This window comes from Equus caballus, chromosome 6 (genome assembly GCF_041296265.1).
Source record: "Equus caballus isolate H_3958 breed thoroughbred chromosome 6, TB-T2T, whole genome shotgun sequence".
Classification (NCBI taxonomy): Eukaryota; Metazoa; Chordata; class Mammalia; order Perissodactyla; family Equidae; genus Equus; species Equus caballus.
Genome location: NC_091689.1, coordinates 68,908,561 through 68,931,435, shown reverse-complemented (window position 1 = coordinate 68,931,435; position 22,875 = coordinate 68,908,561). Strand labels below are relative to the sequence as shown.

At 41.2% G+C, this 22,875-nt stretch overlaps 1 protein-coding gene and 2 long non-coding RNA genes across 5 annotated transcripts in view; 1 reads left to right on the top strand and 2 right to left on the bottom strand.

Moving 5' to 3' along the window:
• Nucleotides 1-5,730: 5,730 nt before the first annotated feature.
• LOC138924786 (uncharacterized) lies at nt 5,731-6,964 on the bottom strand. Its single transcript, XR_011440017.1, has 2 exons — nt 6,869-6,964; nt 5,731-5,808 (listed from the first exon to the last, which is right to left on the bottom strand). It is a non-coding gene; the product is annotated as an uncharacterized lncRNA (long non-coding RNA).
• Nucleotides 6,965-8,878: 1,914 nt separating this feature from the next.
• LOC102150971 (uncharacterized) lies at nt 8,879-12,202 on the bottom strand. Of its 2 annotated transcripts, none has more exons than XR_011440014.1 (3): nt 10,471-12,202; nt 9,559-9,834; nt 8,879-9,022 (listed from the first exon to the last, which is right to left on the bottom strand). It is a non-coding gene; the product is annotated as an uncharacterized lncRNA (long non-coding RNA). The 2 variants fall into 2 exon arrangements; XR_011440013.1 differs by having other exon boundaries at nt 10,416-12,096.
• Nucleotides 12,203-12,292: 90 nt separating this feature from the next.
• AMN1 (antagonist of mitotic exit network 1 homolog) overlaps nt 12,293-22,875 on the top strand; it is a 58,093-nt gene continuing 47,510 nt past the window's right edge. Inside the window, exon 1 of one of the 2 annotated variants that reach the window (XM_005611012.4) lies at nt 12,293-12,426. Coding sequence is in view for 1 of the 2 variants with exons in the window: in XM_014740573.3 (XP_014596059.1) it covers nt 12,409-12,446 (38 nt within the window). In the remaining variant the exon portion in view is untranslated. Of the gene's footprint in view, nt 12,447-22,875 lie in introns of both variants that reach the window. The other variant, XM_014740573.3, reaches the window with a different exon arrangement.

Here is a 22,875-nt window from a genome sequence, read left to right as displayed (position 1 = left end):
AACTCACTTCCGTGTTTCTTCTCTACTCTCAATAGGCCACGACTTCACTTCTGAGTTTTCCACACATCAAGCCATTCAGTGACACCAGCTGGGTGTCCTTCAATTTAACTATTTCGGACACTATCTACCTGGAGATAGCTTCAGATCCCACAGATTAAGGGTTCACACTTAAGTCCTCCCCCTCCACACTCGGATGTTAATCACAAGTCCAGGTTGTTACCTGGGCTTCTGAGCTACAGGCTACAAATTAGAGGTTTCCATGAGCCCCTCCTGGGGCTCAATTTATTGCTAGAGCAGCTCACAGAACTCAGGAAAACATCTTACTTACTAGATTACCAGGTTATTATAAAAGAAAATAACTCAGGAACAGATAGATGGAAGAAATGCAGTAGGCAAGTTTTGGGGAAGGAGCACAGAACTTCCATGCTCTTTCTGGGTGCACCAGCCTCCCAGATCGCCGCGTGTTAACTAACCCTGAAGCTCTCCAAACCCTGTGTTTTTAAGTTTTTATGGAGGCTTCTTTACATAGGCATGATTGATTAAATCATCGGCCTTTGGTGATTGATTCAACTTCTAGTCCTTCCTTCCTCCCTAGAACGGGGAGGGGGCGGGTGGTTGAAAGTTCCAACCTTCTAATCACATGGTTGGTTCCCCTGGCAACCAGCCCCCATCCTTAGGGGCTTTCCAAAAGTCACCTCAATTAACATAAACTCAGGTGTGGTTGAAAGGGGCTTGTTATGAATAATAACTCCTTTAACCTTGAAGGTTCTGGAGCTATTTCAGGAACTGAGGACAACAGACCTAATACTATAACAAAAGATGCTCCGTTGCTCTTAGGAAGTTCCAAGGGTTTTAGGAGCTCAGTACCAGAAACAGGACCATCAAATATATAGTTATTATTATAAATCACAACATCACACTCATCTTACACAAAAATAGGGGTTCGGACTCTGAGATCAGAGCCCAAGCTCTTAGCCACATGCAGGCTCCACAGTTCTGCGGGAGATCAGAATTTGCCACCCTAAAATGTGTCTCCTTGGCTTGATTATTTTTAAAAAAAGAAAAGACTCTGAAAGAAACTTTGATGTTCCCCTTAACTGCCTAAAAGAATTTAAGATAGAAAGCCTGTTCCAGGAAGGAGTTAATACTCTTAGCAAACCAGGTTCATTTTTGCCCATCACACCAAAAGCCAATCACTGAAATGACAAGGGTGCAGCAGAGAAAGGGTTTCAATCACAAGGCAGTCAAGCGAGGAGATGGGAGAACCCATCTCAGATCTGCCTCCCTAAAAATGGGGACTCCGGGATATTTATGGGGTAGGGGGTAAGGTGGTCTGAAGTGTGGGGATAGATGATTGCAGGTAAGGAGAAGTGACGTAATTGACGATCTGCACAAGCGTAGTCCAGCTCCATTGATCTTCGGAGGACGCATGTTCACAAAATGGAGTGTTCCCATGTTCTGAGGGCAAAGTTTTTAGCTCCTTGACGTCAAAGGGTCATTTACTGATCATCCCCACAGGCCAAGTTGATGAGTTGGTGTTCGAAACTGGCCTGAACTGGACAAGGGGTTGACTCTCAGTTTCTGAAAACTTGAGCACCCCACCCATTACCATGGTGACCCAAGTGTCAGAGTCCATTTGTTCATCAAACATTTGCTTTTCCATCTCCATGTAAATTGCCTTGCTCCCCTTTGAAGTCCAAAACCCCTACCCCCAACATCCTCCTTTGTCTTTAGCTGAAGATGGTATTTAAAGTGGTGGCTTGGGGCCAGCCCCGGGGCCGAGTGGTTAAGTTTGCGCACTCTGCTTCAGTGGCCCCGGATTTCACTGGTTCGGATCCTGGGCGCTGACATGGCACCACTCATCAAGCCATGATGAGGGGGCATCCCACATGCCACAACTAGAAGGACCCACAACTAAAATATGCAACTATGTACCGGGGGCTTTGGGGAGAAACAGGAAAAATAAAATCTTAAAAGTGGTGGCTTTGGCCACTTTTGGTGTGTTACTCAGATTTCCTGGGTTTCTCCCATGTATATATGTTATTAAACTTTGTTTGATTTTCTCCTGTTATTCTGTCTCATGTCAATTTAATTCTTAGACCAGACAGAAGGACTTAGAGGGTAGAGGAATAATTCTTCCTCTGCTACAGTTCTGAAATTTAGGAGTCTATGATGCAGAGATTCCAAGTGCTATCAGTGCCATGACAGCAACCCAGGATTGAAGACTGCAGAGTCCAGGCACAGAGGTCCTGTAGATGCGCATGCTATTCACCACCACTACAGCTCTTCTTTCCCTGGAGAGCATCTTCCACCTGTTTGTGAGGTAGCTGAGGATGCTAGGCGGGGGGCTAAGGAGAGGTACAGCTTTTGGGGAAGCCATCACCAGGCTCAGCTCTATTCAGGACATCCTGTGATTCACTCCCCACAGCCCCCTCCATTCTTCACACTGCAGCCCAAATTGTATCAATCCCCTTCTTTAAACCTTCAATGTTTTCCATTTCATTTTGAATAACATTCACATTCAGTCCTTTGGTCATGAAGGTTTTACCTGATCTGGCCTCTGGCTTTTCCAATCTTACCTCCTACTCTTCCTCTATTGACATAAACAATCCATAATCAATCTAAAAATCAAAATTGGGGTGAGTTTATTATATGAGCCAGGTCTGAGGACTATAGCCCAGGAGCTTGCTTCCCTAAGGAAGGAAGCACTCAGAAGAAGTAGAGTGTACAGGGTGGTTATACACCATCTTGCAACAAAGAACATACATCACATATGACAGGAATGTCTCTTTTACAACAGTCATGAGATGCTTTGCTAGCACACAGTGGTCACAAGGTGAGCACGGTAAGCAGAGGTCAGCAGGCCAGTGGTCATGAGATGAGTTAAAGCAAGTCAGTAATTCCATGTTTCTGGGAAGAAATGTTTATCCTTAAAGAAATGCAATATGGGGGGAGGCAACATCCCTATTGGTAAGGGCATCATTCTTGGCATTGGGACATTGTAAATGTTTAAAGCAGATGTACAATGCATGCTCAACAGGCCATGTCAGGCCTTCCTGGAAAAACAAGGTCAGGCCAAAATAGTTTTAAACCAAGTGGCTTCCTCATAATACTCCAATATATCCTATTGCTTTTTGTTTACTCATCACTTCCCTCCACTCAACCACACTGACCTCCTGCAGTCCTTCAAACATTACCAAGCATATTTTTGGCTTCCGAGTCTTCCTCTTCCCTCTGTCCCCAGATCTCTTCATGCTTAGCTCCTTTTTATGCTTCAGGCGTGTTAAATTAATTAAACAAAGAGGCCGTTAGACTGAAGTGGCTCTAATGCCATAGCAGCCTACCTAAGCAAACCAAAATCTAAGCCTGTACATTCCTCAAGGCTACGATATCAAAACGCTAAGGATGAGCAATCACAAACAGCCAACTAGGCTTTAAGCTATAGTCAATCAGATAATTCCCTTTCTTTGCTTCCACACTCTATATTAGTCTTTCCCCTGAATCCTGTTGGCAGAGCGCTCCTAACTACTTCCGGTTTGGCACTCCCCGATTCCAAATGATTAGAAATAAACTCTTAAAAATTTTAATATGCCTCAGTTTATCTTTTAACAGGTCTCAGGAAAAATGTCACCGCCTCAAAGATGGCTTCCCTGACCACCCAGCGAAAGTAACGCCCTCTCTCCCCTTCTCTTCCCATCCTCCCCCCAATCTTCTTTATGGTCCTTATCCCCACACACTGTTTTGCTTGTGTGCTTGTTTTCCATCTGTCATACTAACGCGTAAACTCCAAGAGGACATGTTTATTTACTGGTATATCCTGCCTGGCACATAGTAGATATTAAATATTTGTTTGAATGAATGTAATTAATGGATTTTTAAAGTCTGATTAATCTGACAGAAATACCAGGCATTTGATTCCATTGCAAATGATTAATAAATGTGAATTGGGACTCATATAACTTTGTAAAAATAAAAATAACAAGTGAAGCTAACTGGAAAAAGATGGGCTTAAGCTGTCACTGCATGAGCTCTCAGCATCCTGATGAAAGATCACAATTGCCATCCCTGTCATTGTTAGGAAACTATAGTAATTAATATTTTGGTTCGGACTAAGCTATTCTTCTTATTAATTTTCAAAATGTTTGTGACATTTAATTACTTTATCTAAAAACCCATGGTCTATGAATTGGATATTTTCCACTCTAGCCTTCTCTACTCTGGGCTCTAACAGGCTGACCTCTGTAGACTGCAAAAACTGGGATCCTTTGACATTGAACATCTGGTTGGGTTGAAGTCATGAGAGGCACCAGCAGGAGATCAAAAGGGGGATGGAGAACGAGCTTAGAGTATGTATTCTCCCAGCTCCCTCCTGGCTGGGTTGCCACAGGCTGGCTATGTCCCTTTACTGACCCAAGGCCATAGCTCCTCTTAGTTGGCCACGCCTGTGGCCGCTCTCTCCAGGTCTTGGTAACTGCTCCCTCCCCTTGCCCTTTCAGGACTGGGAGAGGTAAAGGCTTCCTGCTATTGCTAGCCCTGGTGTATGGAACCACCCTTACCCCTGTTTTCCCTTAACTCTGCCCACACCTTTGTAAACAGCCTCTGTTTGACTTTGCCTGGCTGTTTCCTGCTTGGATCCTGAGTCATACCTCATCCGCCTCAAACTCCTGAGAATTTGAAAGACACGGGTCTATAGCCTAGAAACAAATTAAATCAAAGGTCCAGTCAATGGAAAATTTTAACAATGCATAAGAATTCATGAGCATAGTTCCCAATTTGGAGTAGACATAATATAAGATATAAACAGACACACTTTATATTCACATTGGCATGAATTAAGGACACTCCTACTTGGAAATAACCTGCACATGGTAGGATAACAAAATAGTGGCTCGGGGCTGGCCCCGTGGCCGAGTGGTTAAGTTCCCGCGCTCTGCTGCAGGCGGCCCAGTGTTTCGTTGGTTCGAATCCTGGGCGCGGACATGGCACTGCTCATCAGACCACGCTGAGGCAGCGTCCCACATGCCACAACTAGAAGGACCCACAATGAAGAATATACAACTATGTACCGGGGGGCTTTAGGGGGAAAAAGGAAAAAAATAAAAACAAACAAACAAAAAATAAATAAAATAAAATAAAATAGTGGCTCATCTAGCTTATCTTTGTTCTGTTTGTCTTCAGCCCTCTTCAGAGTTAGAACCTAAAGATTGTTAGGACAGGAATGGTCGAACCTAAGTTCTAGTCCCATCTTTCCCCTTCGTCTGCTCAGAAATCTTGAGAACTCAGTCAACTTTTCTGAAACATCGTTTCCCAAACTGTAAAATTAGGATGTTGGAATAAATTATAGCTAAGATATCCTTTAGCTCTAAATCTCTAACTATATTTTATAATTATGAAGAACTGTCAAAAGTTTTCATTTTAAAGTTGTAGGGGCAGCAACATAGCATTGCTTAAGAACACAGCTCTGCAGCCTAATTGCTTGGTTTCAAATCCCAGCCCTACCACCGACTAGCCACGCAGACTTGGGCATGTTTCTTAATCTCTTTGGGCCTCAATTTTCTCACCTGGAAAATGGGTACGATAATAGTAAAAATACCTACCAATCAGGGTTGCTTTGAGGATTAAATGAGTTGGAACTTATAAAATACATACTGTGTGCAATGCATTATTCTAACCACTCAATAAATGTTCACAATTGTCATTGATGCTGAAAAATTTCCACAGACAACTTACTGATCTGGCAGGCTTTTATTCATCAATTCATGAAGTGGGTAGCATTCAATCTGGCAGAGAGCAAGGAACTCCAAAGAGCTGTACAAGGTAAGAACTGTTTATAGACCAAAGCTAGCAGGAACAAGAGAGTCATACGGGGTATCTGCTGATTGGTTAAAGTAGGGTTACTTCCCTTACATGGAGCAAAGGGAAGTCTTAGAGATGGAGCCGGGTCAGGTAACTTGTGCTAAGCAGACAATTGCTGATGGGTTGGCCTGGGCCTTCCTTTTCTGGGACAGCCAAGCATAGAAACTTAGCTGGGGCCGGCCCTAGCAGCGCTCATCAAGCCATGCTGAGGTGGCATCACACGTAGCAGAACTAGAAGGATCCATAATAGAATATACAGCTATGTACTGGGGGGCTTTGGAGAGAAGAAGGAAAAAAATAAAAGAAGATTGGCAACAGATGTTACCTCAGGGCCAATCTTTTATTAAAAAAAAAAAGAAAGAAAAGAAAAGAAAAAGAAACTTAAGTTCTGGTTTGTGGATGTGGGGCTTAGCATAAGCAACTCCATCTGGGGCCTAGTCTGGACACCTTAACAATACCCAAGTGAAATGATTTGGGGTTAGTAATAGATGATGTATATGTTATACTGAATTGAAAATTAATATTAGAAGAGCAATTGCTATTTAGAATCCAAATATAAGCAGTATGGCTTAAGAACCTGATTCATAGCCTCTTGTTATATTTTGAGATATGCCATGTAAAGATGATTTGAACAACAATTTACTGCCATCTACGTGTGTGCACACATTATTATCAACCCAAGATTCCCCATCTATATATATATATGCATATTTACATATATATGGCATAAGAGATATACTTAATCTTTGTATATACATATATACTTATTATATATTTTTATACACACACACTAGGAATGAATAGCATGATTTAAGGAAAGTAATATTGCTATTATATAATCTATGCAGAGGAACAAACTTGTAATAAAGTTTTCTTTACCCGGTACCCAGGGTAGGAAATGGAGGAGGTTCCGAGCTGGAGGAAACTAGTAAAATGGGCACAGCAAATAAAGAGGTGGGAAAGGGAAAATGACATCTTGCCCTTAGCCTACCCCCAGCCACATATCACTTACCATGCACCAGAAAAGACTTCCATTCCTAATGACCTTGCATTCCAAGATAAACCATGAATAACAGGAACCTCCTAAAAGCCTTGACTAACAGGAAATCCTAAAAGCTTTGCCTCCCGAGATAAGCCACAAAAACAAGAACATCCTGTTTTCCTTACCAAAAGACAGGAACATTCTGTTCTTATCCAATCTGAATTGTCAACGGTCATATCTGAGCTATAAATATCTGCCACATCATCTGAGCTATAAATCCCTGTTCTTCTATAGGATGGGCCACTACTTCTGAAAGCCTAGTTCCCTTGAAGTGCTAGGAAAAATGTTCTCCTGGATTTGTCCCTGGGTTTTGTTTTGACAAAGTTCCTGAATAGTCGTAGTGGAACTGATTTTCTGGTGAAGTTCAGAGGTTGGATGGATGCACTGAGGGCCAGCTTCACACGCAGGCCACATGTGCAGTTACACAGGGCCCCGCCCTTGGTTTAAAGCTCTGCTATCACCATCTTGAAATTCTTAATAACTTTTTAAAAAGAGGCCCTGCAAGTTGTACTGCTGGTCCTGGATGCACCATAACCCTCTCTCCTTGAGCACCCAAGTAGAGTAGAAAGAGCATGGTCTTTGGAGTCTGACAGAACTTTTCATTTGAGAAAGCTCTCCCCTCCATCTATAAAATAGCATGATACCTCAGACTCGTTAACTGATTACATGAAATCGTGTGTTTACCGTGTTTGACACCTAGAAGGTCCATAAATAACAGTTCTGAATTGTCCCATTTACCTTCTCTGAAGTAGAGCTATATCCTTACGCAATCTCCTTTTCTTCTCAGCATGAGTCTAAACGGAAGCAGCAATTCATCTGAACAAGTATTTATTGAGTGAGAGTTGAGCTACTTATGTGTTCGTTTCCTCACTTCCCATTCATCCGTCCTGTTACAATCAGGCTGCGTCCTGACAATGAGCCTCAATGACCTTGTTGCTAAATCACCTTCAAGTGTTATCTTACTTGACCTCTCTGCAGCATGTGACAATTTTAATCATGTTTATCTTCTGTAGCACCCACTGTTCTTTTCTCTACCTCTTTGGCTGCTCCTTCTCAGCATCAATTGCCAACCAAATGCTATTCCTCAGCTCTCTCTCCAAGGACCCCTACATACTCTACACGCTTTTCACTCTACATACACCTGTTGGGTGAGCTCATGTATTATTTTTTTTCTTTGAGGAAGATTAGCCCTGAGCTAACCGCCGCCAATCCTCCTCTTTTTGCTGAGGAAGGCTGGCCCTGAGCTAGCATCCGTGCCCATCTTCCTCTACTTTATATGTGGGACACCTACCACAGCATGGCTTGTCAAGCGGTGCCATGTCCATACCCAGGATCCGAACCAGCGAACCCCAGGCTGCTGAGAAGTGGAACGGGCACACTTAACCACTGCGTCACCAGGCCAGCCCCTCATGTATTCTTATGCCTTCAATTTCCATCTATATGGTGGTGATTTCAGCTATGAATATGTAACTGTTAGTGTTTTGGGCAGCAAGAAAGAGAAAATTCAACTCCACTGATCTTATCAACAACAAAGGAGATTAGCTGAATTATATAACAGAAAGTAGTGTTGAAATAAATTGCTAGCCCCAAGATGGAGCTACTCCCTCCCAGGTGCCATGTCAGTAAACCAAAACTTAAATAACTTGCATGTTCCTGTAAATGCTCTGCTTGACCAGAAGCTTGGTGTATCCACCCAACCAATCCCAACTGCCAAGAATCTGTAATGATTTCCTTGTTCTCAGATAGGCAAGCCCAGCCAATCAATCTAAGCCAAGCACTCTTTCTTCCCTGATTGACCTGCTAGCCTTATGAGGAAATCCCTGACCTCCTAGCCATTCATGCCCTGTTTCCTCATTGCTCTTCAAACACTGTAAGACTTGCTCTTGTCCAAACATCCCTCGGGAAGAGTGCTCCACAGCTTGTGAGGCACCGTGCTCCCCCAATCTATGGATTGTGTTCCAGTGAAAAACAATATCAAACTCGTTGCTAAATTGTTTTATTTTTGTCATTTGACAGTAGAGAGGAGGGGTCATGTTCAGGCACAGCTCAATCACAACCCTGGCTGTTCTCCCGTGATTCTCTTCCTTTGTCTTCCTCTGCTTAACTTCATTCAACATGACGAGACTGAGAAAAAAGAGTGTTGCTTCACAAAGCATGTCATAAATTCAAGGAAACTTCTTTCCCAGAAATCTCCAGCAAAACTTTTCCTGCTTATTGGCCCCAAATGAGTCACATGCCTACATGCCTTTCTTGAACCCATCCCTGTGGCTGAGGGAATATCGGTGATGTCTTCATTGGTTTAGGCATGCTAATCGCTGTATCATTCACTGTAGTAAGCACTGCTTAGCCTTAATCTAGACCAACCTCTGAAGACAGGGTCATTTCCCCAAACGACACAACTGCTATAAAATAAGGGAGGGATGAAATGAGTATGTCAAGGCAACCACAATGTACATCAGATCGATCTTCTTCAGTGGCAAGAGACTCAAAATAAATTTCTTGATACAGTTATGCTAAATATCTGAGAGGCTGGTTTGAAGATACTGCAGGCCCAAAAACACGCAGGAAATCGTTAGTTCTAAGAATTGTGATATCATGAGAGCTTACACATCTTTAACCTTTAAAATAGATGGTTAGGAACAACTAAGACTTTATCTTACCTTGTTAAGTAATTGATGTTTTCTTAAAAAATAAAAAACCCAGCTGTGACAACTTCTTTTAACTATCTAGAAGAATGCAGGCACCCAAAGCTGGACACCTCATAACACTGCCGCAGGGCCCTACATTTTCCTTGAACGATCAAGCAATCAAAGGGAAGCCCTATGGAGACAGCTAGGAGTGACAGCGAGGGATGACCATGAAGTTCTGCCCTTATCTGCTGTCAAGTTCTTCCGTGGTCTTCCAAGTCTAACTGGCTCCCAGAGCAGCAGAAGATTCTGCCAAAAAATGATTGTATTCATAAGTAAATACATGCACTATCACTGCCATTCAATCTCTTCTTTAAAACCAAATCAGCACAATTTCCAGATCCATAGTTCCAAGCCTGCATTTTCCAAAGACACTTCAAAATCCACATGTCCAAAATTTAAGTAGTCTCCCCTTCTCTTCAAAAACCCCTCTAATCCTCTCAGCTGAATCAATGGCACCACCAAATGCCACCCAATTCTTCAAATCCAAAGCCTAGAAATTAGCTTTGACTCTTGACTTTCCCCCACCCTCACCAATCTCTAAATCCTATCAATTCTACCTCTATCACCTCTTGAATCTGTCCGTCCATTCCACTGCTATTACTTTAGACTATCACCCAGACTCCTGCTTGGTCTCTGAGCCTCTACCTGCAACCTCCACAATTCATTTACCACTTAACAGTTAGAGTTCTTTCTAACACTCATCTTGATACAGGCCTGAAGCAAGGTTGACATGACGGAAGCCATACTGTAACTTAGAAAAACCTCTAACCAACCCACTCAGCTGTATATGTTTTAACTTGCACATAGCCTAGGTGATAAATAGTTACCCTCTGGGAAATATGCACACTCTGCAGATTTTATAATCCTGGCTGACGCATGTACCTCCTTGTACTGATAGATGATGACTTTGTTCTTATGAGTTTCTTAGGAATATGACGACCTCCTCAGAGAAGAACATCTGTGTTGGCATCCACGATCGATGACGACTGAAAGGCCTGGTGTGGCCCCTCCAGTCACTGATGTCAGATGGTCAACATTCCTGAGTCCCTCCTTCATAGCCCACAGCCCTATATAACTGCTTAAACTTTGTGCTTGTTTAAGATGGTCTTTCGGACATGAGCCCACCATCTTCCAATTATGCTGGCTAATCAAATAGATCCCTTTTTCCACCACCGGCTCCTCTTGCAACTGACTGGCTTCAAGGTTGTGGCAAGCAGAATGAGCCCTGGCTCGGTTAAAATCTTTCTTACGCACATCCTATCTTTGCTTAAAACCTATTTACGACTCTGCCCAGAGTCCTCCAGACAAAGCCTTAACTGTTTCACATAACACAGGCCATGAGGCCCCATTTTAGCTTTCTAGATCAGGAGAGGGCAAACCACCGCCCAACCAAATCCAGCCTACTGCCTGTTTTTGTACAGTTTGCAATTTAAGGTTTTCACATTTTTAAACGGTTGAAAAAAATCAAAAGACGAATATTTCATGACACTGAAAACTATATGAAATTCAAACTTCAGTGTCCATAAATAAAGTTTTATTAGAACACAGCCCCACCCATTCATACTGTCTGTGGCTGCTTTTGAGCTACAAGTTGAGTGGCTGTGACCCAGCCAGTATGGCCCACAAAACCTAAAATATTTACTATCTGGCTCTTTATAGAAAAAGTTTGCCAATCTCTGCTCTACACTCATCTCTCACTACTCCCCACTGTAGCTCTTCTGAACTATTTGCAGTCCCTAACAGACCACTCTTTTCTCTCTGATTTGCTCGCCCCACCCCTCCACGGGTGCTCCCATAGAACTATCCCCATCTTAAGATTTAACACTTATTCTGATCGTCCTTTTACTTGTCTGTTCCAAGAGTTCACCACCGAATCCTCAGCGCCCAGCACAATCTCTGCCCTGCTTCAGCGCTTGATAAATGCGTGTTGACTGAATAAGCAGCATCCTGAAGAGATGAACAAGACTGGCTTCCAATTTTCAAGAGCTCACAAAGGGCAGACAGACATACAGACAAATCAATCAACAAGGACGAATGAAAAAGCACTAAAAAGTAGCAAGTACTGTGCAGCATAACCAAGGAGAGAGAATTGTACCTGAGGAAAGGTGCCTCTTTAGAATCCTTTCTGATTTGAACATGTCCCCCCACCCCCCGATGAAATTCTTACTGAGCTTTTTTGTTGGAATGTAGTGCCCTCATCTGTAAAACAAGGCTAAATAATTCCACTTTCACAGGATTAAATGAATATGGTTAATTACTGAAAGCATGTAGCTCAGCGCGTGCTTCATAGAAAGTGCTCGATAAACGGCTAGTCGCTCACGAATGCTCTAAAATGTTCCATTAGACGGTATCCGTATGGAGTCTGTATCCGAGGGGGTCTCCGGTGTGCATCCCCAAACGCATGGCCCAGCATCAAACCCAATCCGGCAGTTAGAGCAGCGACCTCTCATCTCAGCTAAGCGCAGCACCAGGCGTACCGGACCGGCGGCCCGCTAGGCTGAAACGCCCTGGAAACCGCCCGGATCCGGAGCCCGCGAGGTGGAAGAACTACAACTCCCGTCGTGCTTCACCCGCGTTAGGGCTACTCTCTATTTTATTACTCCCAGCGCCTTCCGCACAGCCTTCGGAGGCTCCGCCCCGAGGGGGGCTCTCTTCTTTCCCTCTGTGATCCCGAGCGTAGCCGCGCCCGGGTCACCGGAAGACTCCATGTGACGTCACGGGGGGGTTACGCGTCGCGCGGCGGGTGGGAGTTGTCGGACGGTCTCTGGCTGGGTTCGGGCGGCCCTGGGACCGCGGAAGAGGCTCCCGAGGGCGGCCGCGATGCCTCGCCCGCAGCGGGTCAGTCAGCTCCTGGATCTGTGAGTCCTCCCGTCGCCGCCTCCCGTTCGCCCCGCCCCAGCAGCTCCTCCGCGCGGCCAGGCCCTGCGCTGCTCTCCCTCCCCGGCCCCTTCCCACCCCAGACTCGGGAGAGGCCCCGCTGGTGTTTCTGTTCCTGGGCTCCTGACTTGTGGTCTCCTCGTCGAGGACAGTTGTGCCGACTGGGCTGCTGGGCAGGCCTGCCCTCCGTCCCCTGCCCTGGGCGCCCCTCGATGGGTGTGCGGACGCTGTCAGCCTTGACCGCTCCAGGCCCGCCCGGGTAGTTCCCGGCAGCGGCCTGTTTCCCACGGAGCTGAAAGCCTCGGTAGAACAAAACACAGCGCCAGATGGGCTGTCAAAAGCCTTCAGTGAAGTTCCGCCCGTTTCTGTAACTGGGATAAATATCGGTTCTTTGAGGCAGCCAGGAATCCTGATTACGATTGCTGGGTTCAGCTCCCGGCTCCGCCTTCATCAGCTGTGTGACCGTGGGAGAGTAACAATCTCTCTCTGTGCCCGAGTTCTCCAGCTGTAAAATCAGTGTAATAACTACCTAGGTCATGGAGTTGTAGTGAGGAATAAATTTAACATACGCCAAGTCTTCAGAAGGATGCCTAATACCAAAAGAAATTTCAGAGACCTTTACTTGATAGGAATAGTTTATTGAGGGAGAAATAAGCTCAGATGCATATAGTCACAGGATGGCTTATCAAGTAAGGATGAGGAAGGTGTTTAACCATTACAATGGTTATTGCAGTGGGAATTGACTGTTGGTAGAGGATTGGTTAAAAGTGATTGTCTTACACTTTTCTAGGAAGACAATTTGATTATCAGAGGCATTTACAAGAAATAACACGTGAAGTTTCTCTTATGTTCATGAAATAAACTAGATTGTCTCCCTTGTGTAGCCTAACTGGTTTGGTCTGCTTGGGGGATTTTCAGGCCTGGTCTCCGGTTTATTTTATTTTAAAAATTCCCCCCTTTTGGCCATTCTGTTGGCAAGCTGAGAATGTGAACCGATATAGTGTTACTCTCACCACCACTGTTGATGTCGGCATTGGGATGAATGGTTATGTAATCACTGTGGGAGACAGTTGTGTAGTCATCCTAGACTTGGGCGGGGGGATCACTGAGTTCTTCCGAGGTGTCTAATGCTGATTGATAACATTGGATGTGTGAGTGGCGACTGAAAGGCATTTAAAACTCTGGAAAGGATACATCAGGCTAGGGAGGTTAACGTGATGACTACGAGGAGGATAATAGCTAAGGATGGAAAAATTGCCCAGAGCGGAAGCCAAGATTTAATCACTAAATAAATCAATGGAAGAACCATTGCCTATTTGATGAGAGATTGGCATCTGGTCTTTAAGATCTTTAGATTTGGGGTAACAATTCTTACATTATTAATGTAAGCAGCATTTTTTACAAGTTACAGCACGTGCACCCCTTGTGGGGTGGTTAGGGTGTCTAAGGCTATGCAATTGTCTAATACAACTCTGGGTAAAGAGTTTATAGATTCCTGCTGTAATTGTAGAGACTTTGCAGAGGATAAGGTCTCTCCTAATAAGGTTTAAGTGCTGTCTTTTGTTAGTGTCTTTTCCAATAAATGAAGCGTCTAGGTTCCAATGTATGGGGCACATTGTCTTCCTTTGGAAGTGGATCATAGAAAGCTTTTTGGATGTGGTGGAAATAAGCGTTTCAATACTTAGGACAGGATAAACAGGAAGATGTCTTATTTCAGGAGGCGGTGTTCTATAGGTAAGCTTAGGTCTAAGTTAGGCCTCTAGATGGTGTGAGCATCGGGTAGTTAATAAGAGGCATGTCTATGGAAACAAAAGAAAGATAAAGGTTAATAGTTGCAACAAATTATAAGCTTAGTTTCTGAGTCTAGCCAGTTGAGAACATTTCTGGATTTGAGCTCGAATCTCCAGATCGTGGAGTGAGGATGGCAGTTTCAATCTGATGGATTCTGGTTTGCAGTTTGAATGTCTTTGATGATGTCATCTGGTAAGCTCTCTGAGTGGCTCACATGGAAGTAGGTATGAGAGTTGTCTATACATGATCTATTGTGGTGATTTTTCTGAAGTTTATACCAAGACATACGGCTTTAGCTTGTAGGGTTTGGAGAAAAGGGAAGTTTTAGTTTTTATTCAATGTCAGAAGGGTGGGAGACAATTGGAAATGTAGCCAGATATTGGAGGAAACTAGAGGAATTCAGGATCCAGTCCAGTTTACCAGTAGATACAAAACCTCAAAGACAGTGAGCAGGATTGGAGGCTGATAATGGGTACACTGAAGTTTTCTGTTGAAACAATTTTTCTGTCTGTAGACACTCCATTTTTACCAAAGGTAATCACAATAAGATGAATTTTGTTTGTAAAATAGTCTAGTCTCATTACTGGGCTTGTTATTTACATGAGTGCAGCAAGAATAGTGATGTTATGCACCTTCTCAGATACGATATTTTAATCAAAACTTTGGTAACGTCCAAGGGGCTTTATTGGCTCTGTAAAGTCAACCTTAGTTCCTTAAAACTGTCTGGTAATAAGGAATCTCCGATTAGAACTTTTAAAGCCTCTTTATGCCAAGAAGCTAATCCAAGGACTGGTCCAGTTGTGTCCTGTTACAGGGAGAACAGATTCTTAGTGAATTTAGGCAAATATCTGTATTGTCGTGAAAATAAGAATAGTCAATAAGAGTTTTCAATTCTGAAGGGATCAAGTTGGGAAAATAATGTTTCATTTTGTTTACAAGAGTATACTTCACCAAATTATTGTAAGTTATAGATAGTTTCAAAGAAAAGAGAAAAAGGGTTCTTTAAGCCTGGAAAACAAACATTAAAGAACTAACAACATTTCAAAGTCATAAAAATTATCATCATCTTCCTCAGTTCATTTAGTCTCATGAAACGAATCCTTATTTTCTTTGATCTTGGGTTAGCAGTTTTAAGAATTAATCAGTTTCTCCATTAAAGTTGTGGAAATTCTTACCCGGTTCAGTGGTATGATCTTTAAAGTTATCAGAAACCTGTATTTTGCAGTACTTGGCAGGGTCCTTTCCATGACTCTCCATAAGACAAAGCATTTTGGCCTGTAATGATTGTAAATGCGTTCAGAGAAGAATTAGGAGTAAAATAACTGTGAATGGCAAAAGACTTAAAAATAGCCATGATTAAAGATCTGGTAAGAGTTCACTATTAAAAAATAACAAAATTATGTAAATTTGGTTATTTCTGTGACCTACAATATTTTAAGATGATAACTAGAGTTATGATTGATAACGTTATACCAGGACACATCAGATTTCTAGGAATTTCATGCAGATTCTGGACCACTTATATTAATAACATATATCCATATAAATATAACCTAAAGAGGTTAAGCATCACCTTTATTTGACAATGCTTCCTATGCAATTCAACATATCAAAATAGCCTAATTAGTTTAATATCTCTCTTTTTATAAGGAGAGAACAAATCTTGTGAGATCTTCCGGGGTCCTCTGAAAAGTCCCAAAGTTAGTTTGAGATCAAAAAGACTTCATTTAGATTTTGGAAAGTTTCTCAAAAATGTCAAACACTTGATTAAATAGGATCACAGTTCTTTTTGAAACGATACTCAGTTATCTATTCAACCAAAGTGACAGTTAACAGATTTCAAAAGCAAATACGAACAGTTATATAGTTATTAAAAAACCTTAGCTCTTTTAGTGTTGAGAAGATTCAGTTTTCCTAAGTAATCAAGGATCTGATAAAAACAACATGAAACACAGGAACTTATTTTGCTAAGGCACAGAATCTTCGATTCCTAGGCAGGTTACACAAAAGGTAAAGAAAAACCTTTTATAATGTCTGGTTAAGTGCAGACCAATAAGCTAAGAAACTTTTAACAAAGAGAAAATCAAACTCTAGTTTGCATCAGTACATTATTGATCTCATTTTTAAAAACACTTATAAATAAATCCATTTAATTTTAGCTAACTTTGACCTTGCAATATAGAATTTCTAAACAAGCCGCCTTCAACTTTCTATTATCCATTTAGATTTTGTCTTATTCCTTTTTTCTTTATAGTTCTGTAATAACCAGTAATTTTACTTAACAAAATTACAGTATAGGGGCTGGCTTGGTGGCATAATGGTTAATTTTGTGTGCTTCACTTCAGTGGCCCAAGGTTCACAGGTTTGGATCCCAGGCACAGACCTAGCACTACTTGTTAAGCCATGCTGTGGCTGCATCCCACGTAAGGTAGAGGAAGCTTGGCACAGTTGTTAGCTCACCAACAATCTTCCTCAAGCAAAAAAGAGGAACAGTGGCAACAGATGTTAGCTCAGGGCCAATCTTCCTCACCAAAAAAGAAAATATTACAGTATAAAATTACTCTTTTTTTCTTAACAGAAACACATCCTATGTTTCTTGCATACTCTTCATATAAAAATACATCTATTTTCTTTCATACTTTGTATACAAAGTAGTTTTCTTTCATTCTTGTTTCTAGTAGATTTTTAAATATATTGATTATAAATGTTAACCATTAATAACCTTTATTTTCCAGTGAAAACTAGGAAATACACAATTGTGAACTGTCATATATCAGCATCCTGTAGTAGATTAGCAAATTCATGAATACGTAATTATAAAAGTTTATGTATTTTGAGAAACATATGCGTTTTCAGAATATAATTTTTTTTTTTTAAAGATTGGCACCTGAGCTAACAACTGTTACCAATCTTGTTTTTTCCTTCCTTCTTTTTCTCCCCAAAGTCCACCAGTACATAGTTGTATATTTTAGTTGTGGGTCCTTCTAGTTGTGGCATGTGGGATGCCACCTCAACATGGCCTGTCCTCTCCCAGGATCTGAACCGGGGGAACCCTGGGCCACCAAAGCAGAGTGTGTGAACTTAACCACTTGGTCACGGGGCCGGCCCCTCATAATATAATTTTTTTTAATGTGGCGAAAGACGTGTTTACTAATAGACCCAAGTATTTTTTGTCTCTTTCTAAAAATTAAGATGCCAAGAGTAGTTAAACTTATGTTTAGCAATTAATGTTTCAGAATATTATTTTATTTGGAAATGATCTAGATATTTAATGAATATCCATCACTTAACTTAATATAAACTTTTACTTACATCTATTTAATTTACTTGTTTTTAATAATTGTTTGGATTAAACAGTTAACCATCTTCTTAAACTGTTTTTCTTGCTGACAAGTTTTCTAACAGAGATAGCATGAGCTTATTCTACTAGTAAACTCAGGTAGAAAAGGTTGTATGTTTGCATTATATTTAATATTGACAACTCTGAAGATGTGCCTCTTTTTATTAAATCAACACATTTAAATTAGCTTTTATTTACCAAAGATTATCTCAGATCATACAAAATTGAAAAGAATTTGGGTTACTTTCTATATTTCTGAGGGTTTTAAGAATACTTAATTTATATACATGTTTATTTTCCTTTAGGCCAATTAAATAGAGCTCTTTAAAACATATCACGTATACATAACATGCCTACATATATACATATACCTAATATACAGACAGACACAAACAGAGATCTTATAGCTTTCATTTAAAAATTTTAGCCATGTGTCAGGTACAATAATATAAAACTCAAAGGAACAGCTGGATCCAAATTGTGTTTCTAGCAGATAGAATAAGGTAAAGTTCCTGCTCAGATGGCTAAAGCTTTTTTCCAAAGCTTTTTTATTTGTGTGCTGTAAGGATTCTTTTAGAGAAGCTGTTTTTGGAGTCATTTTGTCTTCAGGAAACTTTGCATACCAATCAAAGAGTGCATTCCATTTTCTCTTGAGAAGTTTGGAATCCTCTGTTTTTAAGGTTTCCCCTCAGATGGACTATGTTATTTAAGTTAAAGGCTCCCCAAAGTGGCCACTGCAATTCCAATTATCCTTTACAAAGTTCACCCATTTTTCCAAAAAGGCATAAGATCTTGGTCTGAGATTTGGACCAGCACCCATCTTTGTTTTAGGTTTCCTAAGATGTCTTAACTATGAGGGGTCCTGTTTTTCAACAGCTGTTCCAAAACACAGGGAATTGCACATCACCACCCCCACCCTGTTTTGAACAGAATAGGGTGACTTACGGAAAAGTTTCAAAAAAGATTGCTCAATAAAATCAGAGAGCTCGACACAAAGGGAGTGAAGCTTGTATCTAAGAGAGGTTTACTGGGAACTCCATGACTGGTGAGAAAGAAGTGAGCACAGTGGGCGCCATGGGTTCTGGAACCTGGTTACTCACCAGCCTCTTGGCTAATGAGGCAGGGGACATCTTCCAGAGATCCCACTTCTGACACCAAAAACTGTCAAAAGAAGATTCAGAGAGCTTTACTTGATATGAATATTTTATTGAGTTGAGAAGGAAACTATTTGTGAACCGGGAGACTTCAAACCAAAAGTGGTTAGAAGCTCAGAGGCGTATAGTTACAGGATGGCTTATAAAGTGAGAATGAGGAAAGTGTTTAACCTTTACAGTGATGGTTATTACAATGAGAGTTTACAGACAGAGGGGTTTGGTTAAAAGTGATTGTCTTACACTATTTTAGAAGACAATTTAAGTGTTGTTTATGATTGTCAGAGACATTTACAAGAAATAACTTAAGTTTCACTTACGTTCATGAAATAAGCTAGATTAAGTTTCACTTATGCGGCTAACTGGTTTTGTCTGCCTGGGGAATTTTTAAGCTTGGTCTCCATTTTCTTTTATTGTAATACTAGCAAATAATAAGCTAAGTGTTAAATATTGTTATTAATATTTCACACCAGAAATTGTGCTGGAAATTGCAGTTACAGTTGCAATTTCTTCTCTCTAGGAGGTTTCAGTCTGGTAATAATGCCATATAAAAAATTAGGTCTAAAGAGAAAATCACTTCACTGAATGCTTTTTAAAACAGTAGCATTGATATTTACATTATCTCTTATAAACTTGTGGCCCTCAGTTCACAGTCACTTTTCATAAAAGGGAAATCTGTTGATTCTCCCTTGTGTGTACTCAGACTTGCGTAGAGTCTTGAGAAAAGTATCTTGCTTTAGTTCTTGGCATAAATATTACACCTGATCCAAATGAGATTTTCTTTCTCTCAGTAAAGACAGAGTAATGGTTTAAGAGTGCAAGTTAGGAAGACAGACTACGTGAGTTCTATTCCTGCACCTAACGTAGTTATAAAATCTTGAACAGATGATATAACCTGTCTGGGTTTCAGTTTTCTCATTTGTAAATGGAGGATGATGATAATATTACCTACCTTATTGGACTGTTGCAAAGATTAAAGCCAATTCATGTAAGGCTCACAAACAGTGCTTGGCACATAGTACGTGTTCATTAGAGTTAGTTATTAATATTATGTCATACCAAGCATGGAAAGAAGTGTAGCAAAGAATATGTTACCTAAGGCCTGACCTTTTTTCTAAGGCCTGGCTTAATTCCTCTCTCTTAATTCCCATCTCTACCCTGAGGCTCCTTGAGGGTTCCACTGAACTTCTTTGGCCAGAATCAAGTCTTTCACCTCTTTGTATCCATGGTTCCTTATTTTTAGTAGCTGCTCAGTATACATTTAAGCATGCATTTAAAGAGAACATGTGGCATATGAAGCACTTTACTGATGATTGCAGGAAATAACTAGCATAAAGGAGGTACAGGCTTATGGTTCCAGCATAAGACAAGTATATAAATATCTGTAATATAGGTAGAATAATACCACAAAAGAAGGATTGGCAAATAGGAGGAAATGCATCCAAGAGTGAGTAGGATAATAAGAGCAAAGGCTTGACAAGCAGGAAAGTTAGAAGTGTCTGAGAAGACCAAAAGTAGTGTTTCAGATTGGCTGGAGAATACAATATGAATAGTGGAGATTAAGACATAAAGCCAGATAATTAGGAGTAGAACATTGGGGGCCAAAATGGGATAAGAGTGTTTAATTCTGTAGCAGTGGGGAGCTATCAAAGGTTTTGGAACTGTACTGAGAGCAGAGGGAGATTTGAATTACGGAGAAGTTGGAAATAAGGAAGCACTTAGGAAACTGTTGCAAAATCATGGAAGGAAGTAAGGAGAGTCCAAACTAGGAGATATGTGTGAAGGTGTTCACTGCAGACTTCATTCTGGTGACAGAATTGGAATGTCCATCCCTGGGAAAGGTGCTGTGAAGTATTATGCAGCTGTTAGAAGAATAAAGAGTAGACATATGTATAGTCACATGGACGGAACTTGAGAATGTAGTTCTTAGTGAAAAAAGAGGAAACAGAAGAATACACATTGAGAAAAATTATTCAAAACTTGAAAGTAAAGCAAAAAGATGATCAAATGACCTTCACTGTCATACTAGGGTGTTGGTCCCCATGTAAGGGTCCATATTTGCCTTTAGAATCATATTTTCTAACCCTTTTGGGACAAGGTATGGTCAGATGGGCAGTTGTCAGCAAACTATTTCTGGGTTGTAACAAGGTAAGGAGCTTGATCCAGAATAGTAATCACCTGTTTTTGCTAAGCACACTGCTTAATCCACATGATGGAGCTTTCTGCATGAAGGAAGCTGCTTGGTTTACATCCTTGCATAAGCTCCTAATCTCACTGACCAGCACTTTGAATAGCGCTGCCTTAGAGAATCCTTTGAATCTGGGATATGGGGAATAGTTTTGAATAGAGGGAACAAGGAAAGAGAAAAATAAAAAATTACTCTGAAGTTTTCAGCTTTGTGGACTAGGAGAATGGTGTTATCATTAGATAACTGTGGAGTTAAGTGTCTTATGAGGAAAATAAATCAAAACAACCAGTAGGAATATCAAACAGGCAGTTAGAAATAGATTTTTTAATCTGAAAGGGAGAGCAGAGATTGAGACTAAGGTTAGGAATAAACTCCTTACAAATAGATGGAGCCATGGTTAAGTTTAAGGGAGAGGATATAGAGAAAAGAAAAAGGAGCCAAGGATCAAATTTTATGCAACACTTGCATTAGAAGCAGACCATTTTGCCAAAAGTCATTTGTTTGTTAGATTAATTCACCATATAACTGATTGGCTAAATATCAATAAGTTGTTTCTTTTAACTATAAAGTTTGGAGCAACTCATATTGGATGAAATGTCTACCTCTCCCCTTTTTCTTGCAGCTTTTGAAGATTTTGTTAGGTTTTAGCTGATCACTTTTCATTTTGTCTTGAGAAGTGAGACTACCTGTGTCAACTGTTGGGACTGAGAACTGAGATCACTTATGTCAATATAACTTTTTGTTCCAGGAAATTTTCGCAATCAATTTATCTAAATAAAACTTGGTTATTAGGACAAACATTTTGATTGTTAGGGCAAACATTATGTTTATCAGGCCAGATTGTTCATCAAGGCTTGCTTCGAGGCTCCATGTCCATCAGTCTTAACCTGTTATGTCACAAATTTTTCCTAATCCTAACCATTCCCCATTTTGGATGGGGAGAACCCTCTTAAACTACTTGAGCTTACATCCCAAAGCCTGAATGTACTCTTCCCTAGCTTTACCCTGTTAGACCCTTGCTGCAGTAAATGTAATAAACATTTTTTGTTTAACTAACAGGCTTTTTGGACGGTCTTTGTGAGCCACTTGTTAGTTCTCATAGCAGTATTTTAGGAAATATTTGTTTCTGTCCCAGCTCTCTGCTCTTGCTGCTGGAGGGAACTGGAGCAGAAAGAGGAAACCATTTACTGTGGGGAACACATGGCACAGCTTGCACAGCTGAGCTCAGAGAAGAGGATATTAAAGCACCAACATGAAAAAGACTGAGTGGAAGAGAGAGGGGGGAGAAAAAAGTGGTATTGTGGGAAAAAGGAAACATTTAAAATATAGCTGAAATCTGCCTAAAGGAAAATATAAGGGGAGTGATTGTCACTGTGGAATTTGAATTTATCCTTCTTATAAAACCAGTGTGTTTTTAGCCTGGTCTTGTTTCATGGATGCTGGTAGAAGACTGGAGACTCTTGGGTCAGAGACACAAAGGACTTTATTTTTCATTGCACAGCAACCAGCATGAGCATTAGCATGTTTATGTTACTTCCTCTTGACCTTCAAGACACAGCAGCAACACAGAGGGCCCAGAAGGATGCCTGCACAAGCAGTGGGTTGCGTTGCAGAAGAGAAACACAGAGGGCTCCAAAGGGTGCCTACACAAGCAGTGAGCTGCATTACAGATGAGAAACAGGGGGCCCAGGTGGATGCCTACACAAGCAGTGAGTTGCATTACAGGAGAAACTAAATTTGGGGACTCTGCCATTTTATAGCAAGCAGTAAACAGCTGCTTGGTCCTGGAGGGAGACATTAATTTATCCCACAGGTTTGTTCGTTGTAAACACAACACTGAGAATGGCCCAGATAAACAGTATCAGGCCTTGTATTCTTGCCATTCCCAGGAAGACAGGTAGAACCATGAAAAACCCTAGAGGTTTGCCTTCCCCAACATT